The sequence below is a fragment of the Pongo abelii genome, chromosome 7 (genome assembly GCF_028885655.2).
Source record: "Pongo abelii isolate AG06213 chromosome 7, NHGRI_mPonAbe1-v2.0_pri, whole genome shotgun sequence".
Lineage (NCBI taxonomy): Eukaryota > Metazoa > Chordata > Mammalia > Primates > Hominidae > Pongo > Pongo abelii.
This window is the reverse complement of record NC_071992.2, coordinates 113,979,426-114,005,397: the sequence shown is the minus strand read 5'-3', so window position 1 is coordinate 114,005,397 and position 25,972 is coordinate 113,979,426. Positions and strand designations below refer to the sequence as shown.

Below are 25,972 nucleotides of genomic sequence, written 5' to 3'. Positions count from 1 at the left end.
GGCATGGTAGTGGTCACCTGTAATCCCAGCTACTCAGGAGGCTGAGGCAGGAGAATTGCTTGAACCCAGGAGGCGGAGGTTGCAGTGAGCCGAGATCGCACCACTGCACGCCAGCCTAGGTGACAGAGCAAGACTCCATCTCCAAAAAAAGAAAAAGAAAAAAAGAATAGAGCCCAGGAATAGACTCTACACAAGCAACAATCTAGGTTTTAATCCTTGCTGTTTATTGTCTCCAAAATATATTTAAAAGTGAATTAATTAAAAATACTTTTAATGTTATTCAAAAGGATAACACCAATTGAAAAACCTCATGTGAGTATAAAATCAACAGCTGATTCAAAATGGCACAAGGAAAATGTGTAGCCTTTCATCATGAAAAATGTCTAACCTTGTGAGAGCACCAGAGTTTACAATCCTTTGTAAAGGATTCTGTTAATGTATTTAATGTTCCATGATAAATAAGGATCTGTGGTAGTTGACAACCTTAAAGGAGAGCAAGTATGTAGATGACATACTTCCTAAGGTTCTTATCAGCTCTGAATTCTATAACAAGACAGAAATATTTGGTATAGCTCATTCTATTATTTTTGCTGTTGTTCATTCTCATTCCATCATGATTATAACTGTGTGACTTTATTATTGTGAGTTCCCTAAAATTTGCTAACTCCTTTCTCTAGCCACTTGTACCTAAAGGTTTACACTTTCTTTTTAGGGTCTCATTTTCTATACTGAATGGCCCCATGGCCACAATGAAGAAAGTCACCCTCACACTCTTAAATAATCACATAATTTTTATTGGCTTTGGTTTTTATACTTTTAAATGTATAACCATTCTAAGTAGCTAAGAAAACTGTTCATGGCTTAGCAGTTTTGTAGAACAATATAATCAAGAACACGGAAACATCCTTCTCATGGTTCCAACAGTTTCTCTATAACCACACTCCTTACAGAAAACATGTAAATGTAGAAAGATAAGATACATAACCACAAGCTTCACTACCATTTTTGTCTCCTCTATGATAACATGCTGTGTCGCTTCACTCTTCTATCTGTGTGGCTGCTGAAAGGTCCACTGCTTCTCCTGCTTCTTCTTCTTTGGTTTCAGCCCCTTCACTCACTTTCTCATTCTCCATCTCTGTTTCCACCTTTTCCCCTGTCTCACCTGGAAAAGTAACCAAAGGAGATACTAAGAGACATTTAGAATTAGCATAAATTATCCCACAGTTTGTCTCTAATGGGGGCAGTTCTTGATCTTCAGGTCTAAGCAGTAAGTTTCTCTGGGGGTATCAAGAAAAGTAATCATCTCAGCTGGGCACAGTGGCTCACACCTGTAATCCAACACATTGGGAGGCCAAGGAAGGCAGATTGCCTGAGGTCAGGAGTTCAGGAGCCTAGCCCAAAGTAATGAAACCCCATCTCTACTAAAAATACAAAAATTAGCTGGGCATCGTGGCACGAGCCTGTAATCCCAGCTACTCGGGAGGCTGAGGCAAGAGAATCACTTGAAGCCGGGAGGCAGAAGTTGCAGTGAGCTGAGATCACGCCACTGTACTCCAGTCTGGACGACAGAACGAGACTCTGTCTCAAAAAAAAAAAAAAAAGGAAAAGAAAAGTAATCATCTCGATTCTCTCAGAGCCTCTGAATGGCTGAAATGAGTCAATTAACATCTCGAGTCTTGGCATACTCTTATGAAAGAAATTCTCTCTATAAAATCAGGATGCAAAATTACCAAAGAAATGGTGGTAGAACAGATTATAATAGAAAGTTCATGGCCAGGTGTGATGGTTCCCACCTGTAATCCCAATGCTTTGGGAAGCTGAGGCAAGAGGATCACTTGAGGCCAGGAGTTCAAGACCAGCCTGGGCAACAAGACCTCCTGTCTTTACAAAATATTTTTCAAAAATTAGCTGGACAGCTGGGCATGGTGGCTCATGCCTATAATCCCAGCACTTTGGAAAGCTGAGGCAGGCAGATTGCTTGAGCCTAGGTCTGAGACCAGCCTGGCCAACATGGTAAAACCTTGTCTCTACAAAAAATACAAAAATTAGCCAGGGATGGTGGCGCCCAGCTACTCAGGAGGCTGAGGAGGGAGAATGGATTGAACCTGGGAGGCAGAAGTTACAATAAGCTAAGAATACCACTGCACTCCAGCCTGGGTAACAGAGCAAGACTGTCTCAAAAATAATAACAATAATTTTTTAAAAGAAAAAAAAATTAGCCAGGCATGGTGGCACATTCCTGTAGTCTTAGCTACTTGGTAGCTGGGGCAAGAGGATCCCTTGAGTCCAGGAGTTGGAGATTATAGTGAGCTGTGATTGCATCACTGCACTCCAGCTTGAAGATCTTGTCTCGAAAGGAAGAAAGAAAGGAACGAAGGAACGAAGGAACAAAGGAAGGAAGGAAGGAAGAGGGGAGAGAGAGAGAGAAGAAAGAAGAGAAAGGAGAGAGAGAGAGAGAGAAAGAAAGAAAGAAAAAGAAAGAAAGAAAGGAAGGAAGGAAGGAAGGAAGGAAGAAAGAAAGAAAAAGAAAGAAAGAAAGTCTAATTTGTATCTAAATCAAAGGGTGGTCCAGGGGTGCCCCCAAACCTGTCTGGCTTGGCCATTATGTATTTAAAAAATATATTTTTTTTTAAATTATAACACCAATAAAGAACACTGTAAACATCATTTGTTTTATGCTAGTAAAATACATTTAAAATTTTAAAACACCATATGCTAAGACATAGTACATTTTCTCTGGTTTTCTCATACAGATTTTAAAACTACAGAAGAACAAGAGCAGACTGACAGCCATTTTCTTTTTTCGTTCTTTCTTTTTTTTTTTTTTTTTTTTTTTTTCCGGAGAACGAGGTCTCACTATGTTACCCAGGCAGGTCATGAACTGCTGGGCTCAAGCTATCCTCCCACCTCTGCCTTCTGAAGTGCTGGGATTACAGGTGTGAGCCACTGAACCCTGTCCTGACAGTCATTTTCTAAGATAAGCTTCACAAAGATGAAAATAACATTCTGAGATCCATTATGTATATATCATTTCATTGGAAGGTGAAGGCCTCCAGTAGTCATCTATTCACCTTTACTTTGGATCCTAATTTCATACATGGGGCCTGATGAAGTGTCAACTTGGAAAAATTCAGAAAGTTTCACATGTTGCCTTCAATGTTAGATACTATTTAAACACTAGGTTAAAATTTTGGACAGAATGATGTTTCGGAAAAGTTTTGCTGACAAACTGAGCATTAATAGAACGCCTCTTTCCCAGGCATAGAAGCTTTTTTGGTTTGGTCAAACGAACTTCAACCACCTGAAAGTGACTTCAGGGACCGTGTGTCAGCCACCCCATCCCACTCCCCAGAGCTGGTCTCCTATGGAGCACATCTAAACATCCAAAAGGTTTGCCAGCGTAACTTTTACCTTCAATGCGTTGGTCCTCTTCGTTAGTATGGATGTTTCTGACCATTTCCACATATGCTCCTGTCTCTACATTTCGTGCTGGATGCTCCATGCTTCCAACTATTCCTTCAGGTTGAATCTGTTCCATGTTTCCTGGACCTTCAGGAGTTTTATGGAGTGGATCATTCATAACAGGCTTTTCCACAAGCTGACTTCTGTCCAGTACTTCTGGTGTTACATTCTCTTTGGGAATTGTTTCTAGAAGTTGGGGCTGCTCCTCTTTTCCCAATGTTGCCTGAAGTTGCTGCTCTTCAGCTGTTTCCACAAACTGACTTCCTTCCAATATTTCTGGAGATTCATTCTCTTTGGAAATTGTTTCTAGAAGCGGGGCCTGCTCATTCTTTCCCATTGTGCCCTGAGGTTGTAGCTCTCCAGCTGTTTGCAGAGTCAGAACGTTCTCAGTTGTTCCTAGAGACTTCATCTCTGCAGCAGCTTGTGGATTCTCAGTGGCCTCCACTGCTCTGAGGGAGTCCTTCTCTCCTGCTGTCTGCAAAGGCTGACCCTTGGCTTCTGGTCCTAAAGGCTGAGCTTCAGCATTTCCTTTTAGAGGCTCAGCCTCTGTCCCTGCTCCTGCATCTTTCTTCTTTCCTTCTGCTGCTGGGGCATCCTCTTTGCCACCTGGTTGAGGCGGCCCAGATTCCTCCAGTCCCTCTCCAGGCTGAGTCTTTTCTGTGGACCCTGATTGGTCTGTGGCATCCCTTCTAGGGGCTACGTCCTTGGCCAGGGGCTGTTCTTGGAGGGGTTTAACACCATTAGCTGTAGGCTCTGCTGAAACCTTGAGCTTTTGTAAGGGAGGACGGCTTTCCCTTTGTACATTGCCATCAATAGTAGATTCTCTTCCCAATGTACGTGGCTTTGGTTGGGCAAAGCAGGACTCATTTTCTTCTGCGGTTGAAAAATGCTCATTTGCAGTTACTTTTGGTTATTCATTTGAAAAATAAAAAGAAAAGAGAAAACACAAATTATTGTTTAGCTTTATCTTGAAAAGTGAATTGATATCACAAAGTAGATTTAACAGTTCAAGACAGTTCCAAATATATCTGAGTACAGAAAGGCCATACCATGACCCTAACACTCTCCAAGTCAAATCCCTTTATTGTCTTCAGCTCAAACATTTCATCTTAAGCTCTGAAGTCCTCCAAAACCACAGTTTTCTCCTGTTTGCTCCTTGTGCATCTTTTCATGGCTCCTGTCCCAGATTCTAACTGAGCTTACTCCACTTTGTTTCTCTCTTCTTTTCCTTGTCTCACACTTTCTCCTCTTGAGAGTTAGAAGGTTTCCTATTAAAAATTTTTTTTTTCCATTTTTGTTTTGGCGGGGAGGGCAATAGAAGAGCCCCAAACTTAGAAGGTTTCGTGATGCGAGGTCCTTAGGCTGCTAGAGAGGTCTTACTTTCCTTCTAACACAGAAAAGCCCCCAGCAAATGGAAAAGGGACTGTGGCAGAGAAGCCCTAATAGGTAAAGGCTAAGATGTCTGGGAAGGGAAGCAGCAGAGACAGTTCAGCCTGAGTTTCATGTCATTTGGGGGGCACAGTGGGAAAAGAAATCAACAGAAAGCAGGGAAACATGCATTTTACTTCTGGCCATTGTTCCAACTGTATGAGCTTGGAAACTTAGCTCCCAATAATCTTGTCTCTAAAACAGCAGTGAATCTCTCTTCTCTCCTTCATATTGATCTCAGAGTTGCATGAGGCATGATAGTTTAAAGGATGCAAAAGTGAGCTGGATAGTTCAAGATAAGCAACATGTTTAAGATTGGCAATATGTTAATACTCTTTGACCCAGCAGTTCTACTTCTGGAAATTTTTGTTGTTGTTGTTTTACTTCTTGAAAATTTATTCTAAAAGCATAAACCTTATGAAGATACTTTTGGAGCAAATATATATATATATATATGTATATATATATATATAATCCCAATATTCTTCCATTTTTTTATTTTTGTTTTACTTTTCTATTTAGACACAGGATCTCGCTATGTTGCCTAGGCTGGTCTTGAACTCCTGGGCTCAAGTGATCCTCCTGCTGCAGCTTCCCAAAGTCCTAGCATTTATAGGCATGAGCCACCACACCCACCCCACATTGTTCTTTATAGCAGCAAAAGCTAGAAAATAACTTAAAAGTCTAATAAGTTGGAGAACAGATAAATATTCCATGGTATGGAATATTATTATACCATGAAAAAGATGATTATGAAGACCATATGCTAAAATAAGAAAATAATTATAATACAATAAGTTTAGAAATCACTCATGATTGGGTTGATCAAATAAAGTAGTGCATATAAAGTACTTATTAACCCGAAGTCTACTGTGCGATTAAGTGCTCAACAAGTTAGCTATCAATTTTATATAAAGTATGATTATGGCAATGTTGAAAGAAAGGCAGGGAGGGGAGGGAGGGCAAAAGAGGGAAAACAAATCACAAATGATGGGGGAGGAAAACTGGAAGAAAATAAGTCAAAAGTTAAAGTGGGTCTCTAGGGGATCTTTTTCTTCTTCTTTTTTTCCCCAAAGATTGTTTCTCTTCTTTTTTCCCACTAAGTTACCATCCACCTCAGTCATAGGCGCATGCAGTTTAAAGAGTTATCTGCTTATCTAGTGTAAGCTAAAAACAAGTAATACTCAGGTCTCCTCTCCCATTTCCCCTTCTAAAAAAGAAATATTTGCTTATAGAAGCAAATATTTTAATTATTTTAGCTGTTTTGGAGGAATTTTTTTCTGTGTTGCTAAATGAATTGTGCTTCAGGATTTTTCAGTTTGGGCCTTTCAATTAACTTTTTTTTTTTTTTTTTTTTTTAAAATAGAGATGTGGTCCCATGTGGTTCGAGTTGCCCAGGCTGATCTCAAACTCCTGGGCTCAAGTGATCCACCTGCCTTGACTTCCCAGAGTGCTGGGATTATAGATGTAAGCCACCACGCCCGTCTCAATTAACTTTTACTATGGAAGATAAAAACTTAGCTCTTTTCCTATTCTCCTTGACCACCAGCCACTCTCTCCAATTACACATTCACATTTCCTTTTTTTTTTTTTTGAGACGGAGTCTTGCTCTGTCGCCCAGGTTGGAGTGTAGTGGTGAGATCTCAGCTCACTGCAAGCTCCGCCACTCGGGTTCATGCCATTCTCCTGCCTCAGCCTCCCGAGTAGCTGGGTCTACAGGTGCCCGCCACCAAGCCCAGCTAATTTCTTTGTATTTTTAGTAGAGATGGGGTTTCACCTTGTTAGCCAGGATGGTCTCGATCTCACGACCTCGTGATCCACCCGCCTCGGCCTCCCAAAGTGCTGGGATTACAGGTGCGAGCCACCACACCCGGCCCACATTTCCTTTCAGTTCAGTGATTTTATATTAATTATTTAAAATAGTAATGTTGTAATTTGGATTATATCAATATCCAAATGTATGTCTGTATAATGACTGTGTCTTCTATGAAGAACTCAGCCATATATTAAGCTATTACAATTTTTTATTTTTCCCCAAGTTAATAATTATCATACTTTTTCATTTCCTAGGAGTTCACATATTATCATTTATTCAACTCACTGCCATTTTTCTCTCTTTTGAACACATGTATTCATATCAAACAGCCTATCAGTTTAATCTTCATGAAGATGAAGGACTTACAGAGGTACCAAGCAAGCCACCAGCTCCAGAGCATTTTAAGGATCCTGTGGTATCCGGGGTGGTTCTCAGTTTTCTCTACTGCTAATCAAATTGAGCTTTCCTTGGCATGTTAAGTGAGCTGTCACATGTCTGTCTGCTTCCTAAACTCCAGTATTGTTCTATTATTGTCTTTTTTTCTGTTCTTCCTATCTCTGTGGGTTTAAACTGTTTTTTAAATCTCTTTACTGTCATTTTAGTGGTTTTTCAGGAAGGCACAAAATTAGATCCATATCTTCAATCTACCACCTTCACCAACACCTCCAAAGATGCTTTAATGATTATTTATAATGAAAAAAAGAAAACTTTCCAAATGAAAACATGGGATGTACAAAAGCAGTTTAGGTACACAGATGAAAACTACAGGCTCTGCTCTCTGGTACCACAGGTGAAGCCATCAGAAGCAGTAATCTAACAAAAACAATCCCATGCGATAAACGCCGTGTGACCCCTGTGTACACAGAGTGGCAAGAAGTCACACATGAGTTGAGTGTGCTGAGATAGTTTGCGAGTTCCAGAACACATGGGGAAGCCTGAAGGACTCAGGAAAGGATAGTGCGGCTGGAGGCTGGCCCAGAAGCCAGGTCATGGAGGGCCCTGCAGGTGGTGCTAAAGAGTTTAGATTTTATCCTCCAAGCACGAAGAAAAAAAATTTCTAGCAGGACTTTTTAAAAAAGTTAAATAAATATACATGCACCATACAGCTCTGCCATTTAACTTAAAGGTATTTTCCCAAGAGAAAAGAAACCACATGCCCATACATTTATACACAAATGTTCATAGCATCTTTATTTGTAACAGCCCAAACCCGGAAACAACCCAAATGTCCATCAACAGGCGAATAGGTCAAAAAATCTGTGGAACGGCCGGGCGCGGGGGCTCACACCTGTAATCCCAGCACTTTGGAAGGCCGAGGCGGGCGGATCACGAGGTCATGAGATCGAGACCACCCCGGCTAACACGGTGAAACCCCGTCTCTACTAAAAATACAAAAAAAAAATTAGCCGGGCGTGGTGGCGGGCGCCTGTAGTCCCAGCTACTCGGGAGGCTGAGGCAGGAGAATGGCGTGAACCTGGGAGGCGGAGCTTGCAGTGGGCCGAGATCGCGTCACTGCACTCCAGGCTGGGCCACAGAGTAAGACTGTCTCAAAAAAAAAAAAAAAAAAAAAAAAAAAAAAAAAAAATCTGTGGAACGTTCACACCAGGGAATACGACCCAGTAATAAAAAAGAAATGAACAATTGATAAGTGCAACAACATGGATGATTTTCAAAATAATTATGCTGAGTAAAAGAAGACAAAAAGATTACATAGCACATGATTCCATTTATATAAACTCTAGAAAATACCAACTTATCTACAGTGATAGAAAGCAGAACGGTGGCTCTTTGGAGACTGGGATTGAGTAGACAGGAGGGAGATTTCAAAGGGGCACAATCTTGATTGTGCTGATGCTTCTATGGTGTACAGATAAACCAGAGTTTACTAAAATGTACACTATAAACATGTACAGTTTATTGTATGTGAATTATGCCTCCAAAATCTGATCATTTTTGAAATATAAAAATAAAAGATAACTAAAAAAAAGAATTGTGAGCAGAGAAATGAATCAATCCAATCTGGATTTTAAAAACCTCCCAGCTGGGTGCGGTGGCTCACGCCTGTAATCCCAGCACTTTGGGAGGCTGAGGCTGGTGGATCACCTGAGGTCAGGAGTTTGAGACCAGCCTGGCCAACATGGTGAAACCCCGTCTCTACTAAAAATACAAAAATTAGCCGGGCGTGGTTGCATGCACCTGTAATCCCAGCTACTTGGGAGGCTGAGGCAGGAGAATCGCTTGAACCCAGGAGGCAGAGGTTACAGTGAGCCTAGATCGTGCCATTGCACTCCAGCCTGGGGGACAAGAGCGAGACTTCAACTCAAAAACAAACAAACAAACAAAAAAACTCCCTCTGGAGAATGAATTAGAGGCAGGCAACACAGAAGTCAATGTGTCCAGTGACACAGGACAAACAGGACTCAGAAATGAGAAGTAAAAATGACTGGACATAATGACAGTTCAGGGGCTGAAGAGAGGGAGAGGGAGGGTCTAGAGAAACACTGGTTCATAGCTCTGATGCTGGAGATAGAAAATATAGGATAGGCTGGGCACAGCATGCCTGTAATCCCAGCACTTTGGGAGGCTAAGGTGGGAGGATCACTTGAGGCCAGGAGTTCAAGACCAGCATAGGCAATATAGCGAGACATGATCTCTACAAAAAAAAAAAAAAAATTAGCTGGGCATGGTGGTGTGAACCTGTAGTACCAGTAACTTAGAAGGCTGATGGGGGAGGATCACTTGAGCCCAGGAGTTCGAGGCTGCAGTGAGCTGTAATCATGCCATGGCACTCAGCCTGGGCAAGGGAGTGAGACCCTGTCTCTAAAAATATGTGTTCTGGGGAGGGGGAGAGGGATAGATGGATTTAGGCCAGTGAGAGAGACATGAATTGCTCAGGCTGGGGCATGGTATCTTGGAGATGGTTGTAGATTGTACATCCTGGTGGCAAATCCGGGAGGCTGTTGGACTTATAAATCTTGGCTGGAAATATATGTAACAGCCTGGAGCTGAGCTCTCTATCTTATTAAAAAATTTGTTTTGTGTTTTGAGAAAGGGGTAGTTTTTACATAGAGGTTCCTGTGAGGAGGGGAAATAAGGAGGGTAGTGGTGTGTGTGTGTGTGTGTGTGTGCGTGTGAATATCTGCATCCCCACCCTGCCTCAGGGACTAGGTGTGAATCCTCCTGCAGAGAGGGAATAGAGCTGGAAGTAGAGAAGCAGAACTCAAGAAAAACCTGATGAGACTTAGGGCTCAATTAGAATTGAGGAGAGGGCTATTTTTCACCTCCCCCTCCTGCCTCATCATGAATGAAGCCTTCAAATTAATTGCAAGTAAGGCAACTTAATCGAGGTAATTTTTCAGGTCTAAAAAGAAATTCGTCCTGAGAAAACAATGCATTTAGATATCACACAAAGGATGGTCTGGTGATAATTGCCTTTGGGAATAAACTAGGAAATGTGTTAATGTACTAATCACAGATGTCTGCCAAATTATATTTTCTGGTAAAATAGTTATTACAGTGATTAGTATTGTTGGTTAAATGAGACAAACCATTTTCATCCACCTGTGCCAATCATGAATACATTCGAAAGGCATCATTCTCCTAGAGCAAAAATTGTGGGGAAAAAAATGTGCCGACACACCCAAAACACAGCCACACAATTTTACATTCTGAAAAACATATTATGCTATCAGTCTAAGTTTTCTCCCACAATAAAAAGCTTTGCAAAAGTTTGGGAAAACTTTTCCAAGTGATCCGTCAATTTTTGCCATAGCTAGAATAGTTATACCCATGATCACAATATCCATTCACTTTCATTCTTTTATTGTTGTTGTTGTGACAGGGTCTCACTCTGTCACCCAGGCTGGAGTGCAATGGCATGACCATAGCTTACTGCAGCCTCAGCCTCCCAGGCTCAGGTGATCCTGCCACCTTAGCCTCCCAAGTAGCTGAGACTACAGACATGTGCCACCACACCAGGCTAAGTGTTAAACTTTTTTAGAAACAGGGTCTCTCTATGTTGCCCAGGCTGGTCCATTTTCATTCTTTTCTTTTTTCTTTTTTTCTTTTTTTTTTTTTTTTTTGATGGAGTTTTGCTCTTATTGCCCAGGCTGGAGTGCAATGGGCGATCTTGGCTCACTGCAATCTCTGCCTCCCAGGTTCAAGCGATTCTCCTGCCTCAGCCTCCTGAGTAGCTGAGACTGCAGGCATGCGCCACCACACCTGGCTAATTTTGTACTTTTAGTAGAGACGGGGTTTCTCCATGTTGGTGAGGCTGGTCTCGAACTCCCGACCTCAGGTGATCCACTCACCTCCGCCTCCCAAAGTGTTGGGATTACAGGCATGAGCCACCGTGCCCGGCCAGTTCTTATGTAACTTTCCCAATTTTACTGGTACACTGAAAGTAGGCAAGTGTCCACAGCGTATACTTTTATAAAACACAACCTGAAAATAGTCAACCAAGTTGGGAAACTTTACAAAAGAATGTCATTGTCTTTTAATATTTTTTTTGTGGTAGCCCAAAGGACACATAATACCTTTAAAATGACCATACACACACAAAACAGAGAAAATGCTAGAAGGGCAGGGCCACATTTACTTTGTAATTTATATTGATTAATTGCACTCTAAATTTGGAAATGGCTGTATTTCAGAGGCAGTAGCTCTCAAGGAATAGCTCAGAAGTTCTTTTTCCTATGTGTTAGAAGAGACAAATCTGCTCTAAGAGGACAGACACCTTATGACCTTGAAAAGGACACCTATAGTATAGTGTATTTTTTTTTTCTTTTTTTGAGATGAAGTTTCATTCTTGTTGCCCAGGCTGGAGTGCAATGGTGCGATCTCAGCTCACTGCAACCTCTGCCTCCTGGGTACAAGCGATTCTCCTGCCTCAGCCTCCCGAGTAGCTGGGATTACAGGCATGTGCCAACACGCCTGGCTAATTTTCTATTTTTAGTAGAGATGGGGTTTCTCCATGTTGGTCAGGCTGGTCTCGAACCCCCGACCTCAGGTGATCTGCCCGCCTCGGCCTCCCAAACTGCTGGGATTACAGGCGTGAGCCACGGCACCTGGCCAGTGTAGTGGATTATAACTCCAGTTCCTGCACTTACTAGCCTTATTAAGCCTCTCTCTGCCTCAGTTTCATCACCTGTAAAGTAGGAATAGTGTTATTACTGAACCAGGGAACTGACATGAGGATTACATGAGATAACACCCAGAAAGAACTAGTACAGAGACTAGCACCCACTAATCTTGTCAATCTTAGGATCACTTTTGTTATACCTCCCATAGTGGCCCAAACAAGGGTGAAATTAGATGCACAGTGTCTTGGTGTGTTGGCTCACACTTGTAATCCCAGCACTGTGGGAGGCCAAGGCAGGTGGACAACTTGAGCCCAGAAATTCGAGATCAGCCTTATGATGCACAAACAGAAAAGTAAGGTGATTTCATTCATTCCAATATTAGTACATTTCTGTGAAAGAAGCAAGATTAGGCTGGGCACGGTGGCTCATGCCTGTAATCCCAGCACTTTGGGAGGCCAAGGCGGGCAAATCACTTGAGGTCAGGAGTTCGAGACCAGCCTGGCCAACATGGTGAAACCCCATCTCTTCTAAAAAAATAAAAAAACTAGCTGGCCATGGTGGCGAGTGCCTGTAATCTCAGCTACTCGGAAGGCTGAGGCCAGAGAATTGCCTAAACCTGGGAGGCAGAGGTTGTAGTGAGCCGAAATCACGCCAGTGCACTCCAGCCCAGGCAACCGAGGAAGAAGGAGAAGGAGAGGGAGGCGGAGCAGGAGGAGGAGGGGGAGAAGAAGAAGATGAAGGAGAATGAGAAGGAGAAGGAGAAGAAGGAAAAGGAGAAGAAGAAATGAAAAGATTGGAGAAGAAGAAATGAAAAGATTGGAAAACAAGTAGTTTTGAACCGTCTCTCAGAACACAATAAAGTCTACAATTACCACTCAAACTTCCTTTCTGGCTCCAGATTACATAACCCTCAGCTTATTCTTACTCTTGAGCTGCTGAAGGAAGCTCATTTTTTAATGTGTTTGATCTCCCTCCCTCCCTCCCTCTAGCCAAAGCAGAGCATTGAGACTGTCCTAACACTGGGTGTGAATCCTGACTCCGCCATGTATTTACTCACCTGTGCAATCTGGACAAGTTAGTTCCTAACCTGTCTGGATCTGTTTCCTTATCTGTAAAATGTGGATATTGTTTACCTTTCAGGCTTGTTAGGAGAATTGATAGAGTGGATAATGTGTGTAATTTGCCCAGCATGGTATCTGACATGAAAAGGTAGCCACTAAACAGGGACGCAGCGCACAGCTGTACAAGCTTCTCACTGCACGGGGCAGAACTGCAGCCTTGGTGCATCTGCAAGGGTGCATGTGTTGTTGGTGGGGAAGGCCTCTTTCTAATTGCACAAAGTTCCCTTGAGTACCAGGAGTGACCTGTCAATAAACTATAGCTAAATTAGCAACAGAAAAGCTAACTTGCAACATTAAAGGGCTTAGATACACAGTCTCCTAAACACTATGAAGTTGTCAGTGTTGACCTACAAAGTTGTATTGTTATCATGGTACAGTTTAAAACATGATTATTGATAAATAATGGAAAAGTAGGCCGGGCACGGTGGCTCACCCTGTAATCCCAGCACTTTGGGAGGCTAAGGCAGGTGGATCACCTGAGGTCAGGAGTTCGAGACCAGACTGGCCAACATGGTGAAACCCTGTCTCTACTAAAAATATAAAAAATTAGCTGGGCTGGTGGTGGATGCTTGTAATCCCAGCTACTCGGGAGGCCGAGGCAGGAGAATCACTTGAACCCAGGAGGCGGAGGTTGCAGTGAGCCAAGATTGCGCCACTGCACTCCAGCCTGGGCAACAAGAGCGAGACTTCATCTCAAAATAAATAAATACATAAATAAAAGTACTCATAATGTTAGCAATGATTTAACTACACTTGATTGGTGTTAATAAAGGCCATTCATAAATTATATATAAATAAATGTTTCATTCTGTTTGCTGGCTTTGATTTCACTCATTCATCACATTTTCATCAAGTGCATACTACAGGCAAGATCTGGGTGGGCACAGGGGTTCTAGCAGGTAACAAGATTTGGATTAGCTGGGCATGGTGGCATGCACCTGTAGTCCCTGCTACTCAGGAGGCTGACGTGGGAGGATTGCTTAAGCCCCAGAGGTCAAGGATGCAGTGAGCCATGATTGCGCCACTGCATTCCAGCCTGGGCAACAGACAGAGACCCTGTCTCAAAAAAAAAAAAAGAAAGGAAAAAAAAAAAGAGGAAAATGTGGTCCCTGGTATCCTAGGGTTTACTGTCTTCAGGGAAATTCAAATAGCTACTCCCTTCATTAAGCACAACTTGGTGGCTATACATTACCTCTTACCCAAGTATTTCCATACACTCTGTCCGTATGATTTTGTGAATCCTCACCATACCTCCTCAAAGTAGAAAAAGGTATTACATCATTTCTTCTAGCAGGCTAACTTGAAAAGCAATGAGATTTATTTTTGTCCACAAACAGGAGACATTCCATGCTTAATCTACATTATTATATAATAAATATTGTAGACAGATGCATTGTTTTCACATCTGAATTTGTTTAAAGATGTGTCTGTTTTCTGAACTCCACATTTCATCAAATCATACGCTGCTCTGAGCCTAATCCTTTGGTGCTCATTATCTCCCTTGATTCTGTTGTAAATTGATCCATGCACAAATTCATTGTGACAGCTGAACTAACAGAACCCTTGTTGTAAGCACCGTTGTGACAGGCACACAAAGAAACTAAATACTAGGCAACATTACAGAAGGGATTAGAACTAGAGCTAACATACCTGAAATTCACATTATGGTGGAAGCTTTTCAACTCAGTTCATTACCCTAATCGGAAATGAAAAGTTTCTACCCAACAAAAAGAAAATCTTGTCAATATTTCCTATGACTATGCCATATCAGGCATCCTAAAGACTTCACTGGCCTGTCTGCTGGGTTTTTGAGTGAATTTGTAAGGAAGGGGGTCCTGGTGTTTTCCTTGCTGTCATCATTGCTAGGTTCCTGGAGCTTTTGAGGTTTTGGAACCAAGAATGTAGCACGAGTCAACTCCAGAGGAGTAGTCCACTCAACTTCCTTCTCATTTTCTTACTTTGCTTTTGCCTCAATTGCGTTTTATCCTTCATCCATCCATCCAATCAACATTTGTGGAGCAGCATTATTCTAGATGTTTTTTCCCTTTTCCCACATCAAAGCATGTACAAACACTGTCTTCTGTGCCACGGCACAAATGCTAATCCCCAAGTGTGCATTCCATCAGCTGGCAGATGCTAACAGGGCACTCATTTTGAAGAAAGGTGAACTTAGGCTATATTCCACGTAACTGACGTATAAAATTATCAACCAAAAAATTATTTGAGGGTAAATAAAAATCAGTCAGACCACTTTTCTTTTTTAATAAAAGCACCTGAATTTACATATCTAGAATTCGTTTTGATCATCACAAAGTAAATGCGATGAAGCTGGATGACAAACTTAATGTTGAAATTTAAATATAGAGAAACAAGAATAGGCTAGGCGTGGTGACTCATGCCTGTAATCCCAATACTTTGGGAGGCTGAGGTGGGAGGATTGCTTGAGCCCTGGAGTTTGAGATGAGCCTGGGCAACATAGTGAGACCTCATCTCTACAAAAAGAAAAAGAGAGAGAGAGAGAGAAAGAGAAACAAGAACATAATTAGTAATTAGAAAGGTACTCTTGGAACAATTGTTGAACTCACATGGAGATGTGGACGCCTGCCTAGGGGAGAGGCTGACCTTTAAGAGCTACAGAGGCAAGTCTGTCATCAAACCATGACAAAGAGTTGTCTCCTTCAGATATACTTTTCCAATTTTATTTTCTTTAATTTCTTTTAGATTCCTATAAGATAAACTCTTATTTCAAAAACATGATAGCACAAAACATCACTTTAGAAATTATTGACAGCATTCATCACTGAAAAAAGAGAGTTTCATTGATGGATGGTCATTATTAGCACAAGGGAATCCAACATTTGCATAGAAATCTAATCTATAAAATCAAAGCCATCTCACTGAACAAGGAAAGGAGACACGAAGGAAGATGATGTCTCTCTCTGTATATATAATGACACTTCACCAACCCAAACAGGACTTGCCACGATGCTACTCTGGGAAGGGTAACAGTGGTTGACATTCATTGAGGCACTGAGCCTGGAGCTTTGTGTGGATTATCTCATTCAATCTTTCCAACAACTCCATAAGATAGGACTATTGTTATCCCCATTATATAGTTGAGGAAATTATAACATCTTTTTTTTTTTTTTTAATAGAGACAGGGTCTCGCTATGTTGCCCAGGCTGGTCTCAAACTCCTGGCCTCAAGAGATCCTCCTGCCTTGGAGAAGGAAATAAAGGGTATTCAATTAGGAAAAGAGGAAGTCAAATTGTCCCTGTTTGAAGATGACATGATTGTATATCTAGAAAACCCCATTGTCTCAGCCCAAAATCTCCTTAAGCTGATAAGCAACTTCAGCAAAGTCTCAGGATACAAAATCAATGTACAAAAATCACAAGCATTCTTATACACGAATAACAAACAGAGAGCCAAATCATGAGTAAACTCCCATTCATAAATGCTTCAAAGAGAATAAAATACCTAGGAATCCAACTTACAAGGGACGTGAAGGACCTCTTCAAGGAGAACTACAAACCACTACTCAATGAAATAAAAGAGGATACAAAGAAATGGAAGAACATTCCATGCTCATGGGTAGGAAGAATCAATATCGTGAAAATGGCCATACTGCCCAAGGTAATTTATAGATTCAATGCCATCCCCATCAAGCTACCAGTGACTTTCTTCACAGAACTGGAAAAAAATACTTTAAAGTTCATATGGAACCAAAAAAGAGCCCGCATTGCCAAGTCAATCCTAAGTCAAAAGAACAAAGCTGGAGGCATCATGCTACCTGACTTCAAACTATACTACAAGGCTACAGTAACCAAAACAGCATGGTACTGGTACCAAAACAGAGATATAGATCAATGGAACAGAACAGAGCCCTCAGAAATAATGTCGCATATCTACAACTATCTGATCTTTGACAAACCTGAGAAAAACAAGCAACAGGAAAACGATTCCCTATTTAATAAATGGTGCTGGGAAAACTGGCGAGCCACATGTAGAAAGCTGAAACTGGATCCCTTCTTTACACCTTATACAAAAATTAATTCAAGATGGATTAAAGACTTAAACATTAGACCTAAAACCATAAAAACCCTAGAAGAAAACCTAGGCATTACCATTCAGGACATAGGCATGGGCAAGGACTTCATGTCTAAAACACCAAAAGCAATGGTAACAAAAGCCAAAATTGACAAATGGGATCTAATTAAACTAAAGAGCTTCTGCACAGCAAAAGAAACTACCATCAGAGTGAACAGGCAACCTACAAAATGGGAGAAAATTTTCGCAACCTACTCATCTGACAAAGGGCTAATATCCAGAATCTACAATGAACTCAAACAAATTTACAAGAAAAAAACAAACAACCCCATCAAAAAGTGGGCGAAGGATATAAACAGACACTTCTCAAAAGAAGACATTTATGCAGCCAAAATACACATGAAAAAATGCTCATCATCACTGGCCATCAGAGAAATGCAAATCAAAACCACAATGAGATACGATCTCACACCAGTTAGAATGGCAATCATTAAAAAGTCAGGAAACAACAGGTGCTGGAGAGGATGTGAAGAAATAAGAACACTTTTACACTGTTGGTGGGACTTTAAACTGGTTCAACCATCGTGGAAGTCAGTGTGGCGATTCCTCTGGGATCTAGAACTAGAAATACCATTTGACCCAACCATCCCATTACTGGGTATATACCCAAAGGACTATAAATCATGCTGCTATAAAGACACATGCACACGTATGTTTATTGCGGCACTATTCACAATAGCAAAGACTTGGAACCAACCCAAATGTCCAACAATAATAGACTGGATTAAGAAAAGGCACATATACACCATGGAATACTATGCAGCCATAAAAAATGATGAGTTCATATCCTTTGTAGGGACACGGATGAAGCTGGAAACCATCATTTTCAGCAAACTATCGCAAGGACAGAAAACCAAACACCACATGTTCTCACTCATAGGTGGGAACTGAACAATGAGAACACTTGGACACAGGAAGGGGAACATCACTCACCAGGGTCTGCCATGGGGTGGGGGGAGAGGGGAGGGATAGCATTAGGAGATATACCTAATGCTAAATGAAAAGTTAATGGGTGCAGCACACCAGCATGGCACGTGTATACATATGTAACTAACCTGCACATTGTGCACATGTACCCTAAAACTTAAAGTATAATAATAATAAAATTAAAAAAAAGAAGACTGAGCTTTGATTAAAGCTGACACAAACCTGAAAAAAAAAAAAGAGATCCTCCTGCCTTGGCCTTTTAAAGTGCTGGGATTACAGGCATGAGCCACCATACCTGGCCATTATAGCATCTTTATCTAAGAGGGGCACACAGCTAGTGAGTGGCACAGCTTAGGCTTAACCCCAAGGAAGTTTGATTCCACTTTGAAGATTTAGCTGCTTTTAAAAGCAAATTGTGGTCCCAGAGCCTGCACCATCAGCATGACCTGGGAATTTTTTTTTTTTCAATGCTGAATCTTGGGCTCCACCCCAGAATCTGAACCAGATTCTTCTGTATTTTAACAAGATCCCCAGATGATTAGGTTACCTATGGAGTCACCAGGGAAGGCATACAGGAGCTACTTGGAGAGACTGAACTGGATTGAACAATCCTATATGAATATACAGGATTGCTGGATGGGGATGTCCTTCATTCTCCACAGGGGTTGCTGCCTTCGTGTGGTCTCTGTCCTCACACTAACATGCCATGGTCAGCACGAGAGATAATATAAGGATATTGATTTAGCCATGAATCAAAGGCCTGAGCTGGTTTAAGTGAGCTCCACGCTGGGGAGGGAGATTTTTCCCAAGCTTCCTTCATTTCACAGAATTAGCTGGGTTTGCTAAGCCTCTGCCTTGGCTAGATCAGGAGAAAAAAAAAGAGGCCTTCTAATTTCTCTTCTGAAATTAAGGTTAATACGGCTGGGCATAGTGGCTTGTGCTTGTAACCCCAGCACTTTGGGAGGCCAAGGTGGGCAAATCACTTGAGGTCAGGAGTTCGACACCAGCCTGGCCAACATAGTGAAATCCGGTCTGTACAAAAAATACAAAAATTATCTGAGCATGGTGGCGGGTGCCTGAAATCCCAGCTACTCAGGAGGCTGAAGCAGGAGAATCGCTTGAATTCAGGAGGCGGAAGTTGCAGTGAGCCGAGATTGCACTATTGCACTCCAGCCTGGGTGTCAGAGAGAGAGAGACTCCATCTCACAAAAAAGGTTAATACTTGCTCTGCTTTGCACTCTAAGAGGGGCGGACAGACCCACCTCACCAATGCCACGTGGCTGCTTGCCAGACTCGGTCACTGTGTCTATGTTTCACTCTGTCTGAATACAGAGTACAAAGGCCCATGGTCAAAAGCAGGTGTCTGTGGCCGGGCCTGGTGGCTCATATCTGTAATCCCAGCACTTTGGATGGATGAATTGCTTGAGCCCAGGAGACCAGCCTGGGCAACATAGCAAGACCCTGTCTCAAAAAAAAAAAAAAAAAAAAAGGCAAGTGTGCTTGAGATGGGAGTTAGCAGTTAGCAACTGTGTGGCTGGGATGGAAGACTGAAATTTTACAACAGAGCAGTCCTATTCACACCAGACATTTGGGCCTCAAGCATGGGGGCTCTGTGCACCCTGAGACCCACTGGCACCAGAGAGAACACTGGGGAGACCCAGGAGGAGAAAGATCTAAGGTCTTTCCGCTGACTGATTGCTGCTGCCACTCTCTCAGGTTAGGCACCTACATGCCATTCAGATGACTTCAGTTCCATGCTTAGGAAACATAATAGATCACATTAAGCAAAGGGGGGATTTTCTTTTCCAGAATGAAAAGCCACTTGTAACAAAGCACAAGTTGTCCACTCACAACCTGATACACCTTTGAGGCCAGCATTAAGCCTCCTGGTGTAAACATTTGAAAACTAAATTGAACGAGCTTCTTCATAAAGCAAAGCATAAAAAAAAGCTGCAACTTAGGAAGAAGTAGGTTTGACCAAGAATCATGAACATAATTAAACTGGAAGATTTCAAGAAGATTAGAACAAAAAATAAAAATCTGCCTTTTTGCCCATCATTAAACTTCAGAGTCTCCAGGAGGAATACTAGAGAAGTTTAGGGGGCAGTGAGAAGTCAGGTCAACCACATGTATCTTTGAGATGATGTGATGAGAAGGGCAGTTTATCTTTGTGGTCTTCCTCCCAAAAACCCGTAACTCCAGTGTCATCATGAGAAAAATACCAGACAAATTCCAGTTGAGGAATCTTCCACAAAATACCTAACCAGCGCTCCTCAAAACTGTCAGAGTCATCAAAAACAAGGACAATCTGAGAAACTCTTAGCCAAGGGGAGCCGAAGGAGGCATGATGACTACATGCAATGTGGGATTCTGGATGGGACGCTGGAAGTGAAACAGGACATTAGAGAAAAACTAATAACGTCTGACTAAAGCATGGACTTTAGTTAGTAATCATGTAACAGATTTGGTTCATTAATTGTGACAAACATATCCTACTAATAGAAGATGTTAAAAAAGAGGAAAGTGAGTGTACAATATGTGAGAACTCTCTGTACCAACTTCATAATTTTTCTGTAAATCTAAAACTATTCTAAAATAAAATTTATTTTTAAAAATTATAGCAGGGAGGCCAAGGCAGGAGGATCACTTGAGGCCAGCAGTTTGAGACCAGCCTGGGTAACATAGTGAGATCTTGTCTTTACAAAAAATAAAAATATTAGCTGGGTATGGTGGTGCACAGCTGTAGTCTCAGCTACTCGGGAGGCAGAGGCAGGAGGATCACTTGAGTCCAGGAGGTTGAGGCTGTACTCAGCCTGGGTGACAGAGTGAGACCCTGTCTCAAAAAATAAATAAATAAAATAAAATAAAAAATAAAAAAGTTATAGCAGCCAAAATATAAGAGCAAGTAATCTAGCTAAATAAGAAGACCTGGTAGCCTTAGAAAAACTGTCTCATAAACTGTGGCCATTCGCATACCACTTTTATGATTTTTGAATATTTCTTTATCATTTGTGCTATTATTGACTTAATATTTTTGTCACCATTTTTCTTTAAATAAATTTACCTTTTTAAAAAGTGAGGAAGGCCAGGTGAGGTGACTCACACCTATAATCCCAGCACTTTGGGAGGCTGAGGCAGGCGGATAGCTTGAGTCCAGGAGTTAGGGACCAGGTTGGGCAACATGGCAAAATGTCAACTCTCCAAAAAAACAAAAAAAAATTAGCCAGGTGTGGTGGTGCATGCCTATAGTCCCAGCTGCTGGGCTGAGGTGGGAGGTCGAGGCTGCAGTGAGTTGTGATCACGCCACTGCATTCCAGCCTGGGTGACAGAGTGAGACCCTGTCTCTAAAAAAAAAAAAAAAAAAAAAAAAAAAGAGAGAGAGAGAGAAATTTAAAAAGTGAGGAAATCAACAAACTCAGGGATCTAGAACTTGATCTTAAACAAACACAAAAAGCTGGGTGCAGTGGCTCACACCTGTAATCCCAACACTTTGGAAGGCCGAGGTGGGTGGATCACCTGAGGTCAGGAGTTCGAGGCCAGCCTGACCAACATGGTGAAACCCCATCTCTACTAAATATACAAAAATTAGCCGGGCGTGGTGGCACACGTCTGCAATCCCAGCTACTCCGGATGCTGATGCAGGAGAATCGCTTGAACCCAGGAGAAGGTGGTTGCAGTAAGCCAAGATCATAGCACTGCACTCCAGTCTGGGCAACAGAGCAAAACTCTGCCTCAAAAAAAAAAAATATATATATATATATGGGGTCTCACTATGTTGGTTAGGCTGGTCTCGAACTCCTGGCCTAAAGAGCAAGCTTCCTGCCTCAGTCTCCCAAAGTGCTGGGATTACAGGCACGAGTCACCATTCCTGGCCCAGGCTATATTCTCAGTGCATTATATGTATTAACTTATTTATTCCTCAGCTCTATGAAGTACTATTGTTGATCCTATTTTGTAGATGAAGCAGCATGGAGAGGGTCAGCACCTGGCTCAAAGTCACACAACTAATAACTGAACCTGAACGAGGATTTGAATCCAGTCTAACTCCAGGCCCACATTCTTAATCAGCACTCTATACCGTCTTTCAGTTGAAATGAAATGTTGAAATTCATACCCACACATTAATGCAAGGTGTACAGGTAACCAGAACCTCCCATAACATCTAGTCTACAGGTGCTATACCTGTAGATTAAGTACTAAGTAAAGGAAATTAGCAAAAAAGAAACTCTGTGGTTTATATCAGAGTCTTGAGAAAATGGGAAGAGGCAGAAACAGGCATACACACAAAAATCACCTTACAGAAAAAAAAAAAAAGAGAGAGAAGGTTCATTATAATTATCATTAACAGTGAGGAAAAGAAATAAGCAAAGAGAATGTTTTAGGGAGAACATTTCAACGAAAGTCCTTGCTGGGGTGGCTGAAGGCAGATGTTATCTCTAAGCAAAAGAAACTACTAGTGAAAATGACAGAGCAGCTGGAATGCACATCCCAACACTTCCTTTTTAATTTTAATTTTAATTTTATTTATTTTTTTGAGATGGAGTCTCACTCTGTCACCCAGGCTGCAGTGCAGTGGCACAATCTCGGTTCACTGCAACCTCTACCTCCCAGGTTCAAGTGATTCTCCTGCTTCAGCCTCCTGAGTAGCTGGGACAACAAGCTTGCACCACCATGCCCAGGTAATTTATTTTGTATTTTTAGTAGAGATGGGGTTTCACCATGTTGGCCAAGCTGGTCTCCAACTCCTGACCTCAGGTGATCCTCTTGCCTCGGCCTCCCAAAGTGCTGTGATCACAGGCATGAGGCACTGCACCCGGCCACCAACACTTCCTGATCTTTTCAATGTCATGACATACACAGAATATGATATTTGTGCATAACACTGCAACAAATGGAGGAAGCTGCTTTCAGATGACTCAGGCTGTCAAGATCCCACCTGGCTGCCCTAAAGGCTAGGAGAAATGCTGGCATGGCTATAATCCATTCTCACAGGCTGGGAAACTCTGATATAAACAACTTAGGTAGTACTAAATCATGCACAACAGCATTGCTTGTCTTATTTCACCCGCCTTCATAAGGTTTAATTCCTAGGGGGTTTTAGCTGCTAAAAACCATGTGGGGCTGGGCACGGTAGTTCATGCCTGTAATCCCAGCACTTTTAGAGTCTGACTGAGGTATTAGGGTTTCTTGAAGCCCAGAGTTCAAGACCAGCCTGGGCAGCATAGTGAGAACCAGTCTCTACCAAAAAAATAAAATAAAATAAAATAAAACTTAAAAAATAAAATAAAAACAATGTGGATTGTTGTTTTTTTCAATCTTCATCCTTAAAGGACAAAGCTCAGACACCCTTGGTTATATACAATGAATGAACTTGGGAGCCCGAAGGCAATTCCCAAGAAGTGGTTCAAGGACTGTGAACAACAGCAATAGCCCTGAGATGGGTGAAGAAGCTTCTGAGGTCATTGCAGTACTTTCAAGACATAAACACACCTGGAGAGCTATAGTCTGGCATTTTGCTCTAAAAAAAAAATTACGGTGGGGCACAGTGGCTCATGCCTGTAATCCCAGCACCTTAGGAGGCTGAGGTGGAAGGATAATTTGGGCCCAGGAGTCCAAGCTGCTGTAAGCTATGATTGCACCATTGCAGTCCAGCCTGGGCAACAGAGCAAGACCCTGTCTCTAAAAAAGAAAAAAAATTACCTAGTACTCCTCACACTTATACACTCTAGGATTAGAAGCCTCGTCAAGTTTTTATCAGCTTTGGTGAGACTTTCATTAACCCCCACACGTATTCAGGGTTTCTTTCAACTTGATACTGTAAAACATTAACATAGAAGTGAAACTGTACACATAAGCTGGATGTGGGGCCACCTTACAGAAGCATGATTTTTTTTTTTTTTTTTGAGAGGGAGTTTTGCTCTTGTCACCCAAGCTGGAGTGCAATGGCGTGATCTCTGCCCACTGCAACCTCCGCCTCCCAGGTTCAAGAGATTCGCCTGCCTCAGCTTCCCGAGTAGCTGGGATTACAGGTCCTACCTACCACCAGCTGCCACCACATCCAGCAAATTTTTGTATTTTTAGTAGAGACGGGGTTTCACCATGTTGGCCAGGCTGGTCTTGAACTGCTGACCTCAGGTGATCCACCCGCCTCAGCCTCCCAAAGTGCTGGGATTACAGGCGTGAGCCACTGCACTCAGCCCAGAAGCATGATTTAATGGTAGACAATCAAGCGTTGTTTTACAGTGTTAACCATTTCCTGCATAGCTAGGAGGCTCTCTTCACAACCCAACACTCTCTTCCCAGGCCCATCTTGGCCAATATTACCTTTAAGTTTCTGGTATTCATTAGGTTCTGATTCCTCCTCTGCTTTTCTGAGTAATACTCTTACCTCCCTGAATCCCCGTCTCTGTCAATCACCCATTCACCCATCCAACTACTCAACAGTTATTGCTTGCCTTTCTTCTTTTCTTTCCTTCTCTTTTTTTTTTGAGATGGAATTTCACTCTTGTTGCCCAGCCTGGAGTGCAATGGCGTGATCTCGGCACACTGTAACCTCCACCTCCTGGGTTCAAGCGATTCTCCTGCCTCAGCTTCCCGAGTAGCTGGGATTACAGGCATGTGCATACTTGTAAAAAATTAGCCACCACACCTGGCTAATTTTTTGTATTTTTAGTAGAGATGGGGTTTCTCCATGTTGGTCAGGCTGGTCTTGAACTCCCAACCTCAGGTGATCTGCCCACCTTGGTCTCCCAAAGTGCTGGGATTACAGGTGTGAGCCACTGCGCCCGGCCTCTTTTTTTTTTTCTTTAGAGAGAAGTCTCACTGTGTTGCCCAGGCTGGAGTACAGTCGTGCTTGACCTCCTGATTCTCCCACTTCAGCCTCCCAAGTAGCTGGGATTACAGGCTCGAGCATCCACACTCAGCTGATTGCATGTGTTCTATGTGTAAGGCCACACTACAAGTTTCTTGCAGAACTAGGACCAGATCCCAGATGGAACTGGAAGTTATGAAAAGAACAGGGGCTTTGGAGTCACACACATTAGCTATGTACCCCAGGTCCATCCATTCATCTAGTAAGTAGGCTTACTAGACCTACTAGCTGAGACCAGGGCAAGTGACTTATCTGCACTAAGCTTCCATTTTCTAGCTGTATTTGGTGCATCTAATGTTTGTGTTTTAAGGCTATTGTGAGGATTAAATAAGATCACAAACTAAAGCACCTAAAACCAAGTGCGTGCTCCCTACCTTGTCTCCTGACTTCTATCCCATGTGTATGTTTTGATGTGGCTGCACAAATGTCTGAAAGTTTTCCATTTTAGAAAAAGATTTACTTTATTGTTGATGACAGTGTAAACTGCTTCAAGTCTTACAGAACACATTTAGGCAGTTATCTATCAAAATGATCAGTGCGTACACCCTTTGACTGAGTAATGCCACTCCTGGGAAACTGTTCTACAGACATACTTGCACACATTCAAAATGATGTAGGCACAAAGGAATTCATGGCAGTCTTGTCTGCAACAGAAAAAGACTGTAAACAAATTAAATATCCCTCAATAGGGGGACTGGTTAAATAAATCAAGGAACAGATTATTATGCAGTTATAAAAACGGAGAAAGAAGTTCTCTGCATATCAATATGGAAAAATCTCCATAGTGTTAGGTGAAAAAAAAAAAGTGAGGAACAGTGGGTATAGTACACTACATTTCATAAATAAAGATGAGAGAAGGAAATAATATTTGCAATGTGTAAAGAAACTTCGAAAGAATATATTTAAAACAACCCCTAAAATAATAAGTGTGTATTCATAGGTGTGATTTGAACTAAATAGATGATGAGGATGGGGTGGAAGGTATACTTTTCAGGCCTGCCTTTGCCAAATATTTTCACATTTTTGAACCATGTATGTAGCTTTTTTATTCCATTTCAATTAGCCGTATGCAATCGCCAGGCCTACCACAAAGACACACCAAATGCTATTTAAGTGCCAGGCTCCAGAAAGGACACAAAGGCACACATTTGAAAGA

At 42.0% G+C, this 25,972-nt stretch overlaps 1 protein-coding gene across 2 annotated transcripts in view; it reads right to left on the bottom strand.

Annotated features, from left to right (window-relative positions):
• Positions 1 to 773: 773 nt before the first annotated feature.
• Positions 774 to 25,972, bottom strand: part of ERICH5 (glutamate rich 5) — a 44,225-nt gene continuing 19,026 nt past the window's right edge. The window contains exons 2-3 of one of the 2 annotated variants that reach the window (XM_054519197.2): positions 3,412 to 4,365; positions 774 to 1,162 (exon numbers count right to left, since the gene is read on the bottom strand). In XM_054519197.2, coding sequence (XP_054375172.1) covers positions 1,038 to 1,162; positions 3,412 to 4,365 — 1,079 coding nt within the window. In that variant the 3' untranslated portion in view covers positions 774 to 1,037. The remainder of the gene's footprint in view (positions 1,163 to 3,411; positions 4,366 to 25,972) is intronic. The other variant, XR_010140985.1, reaches the window with a different exon arrangement.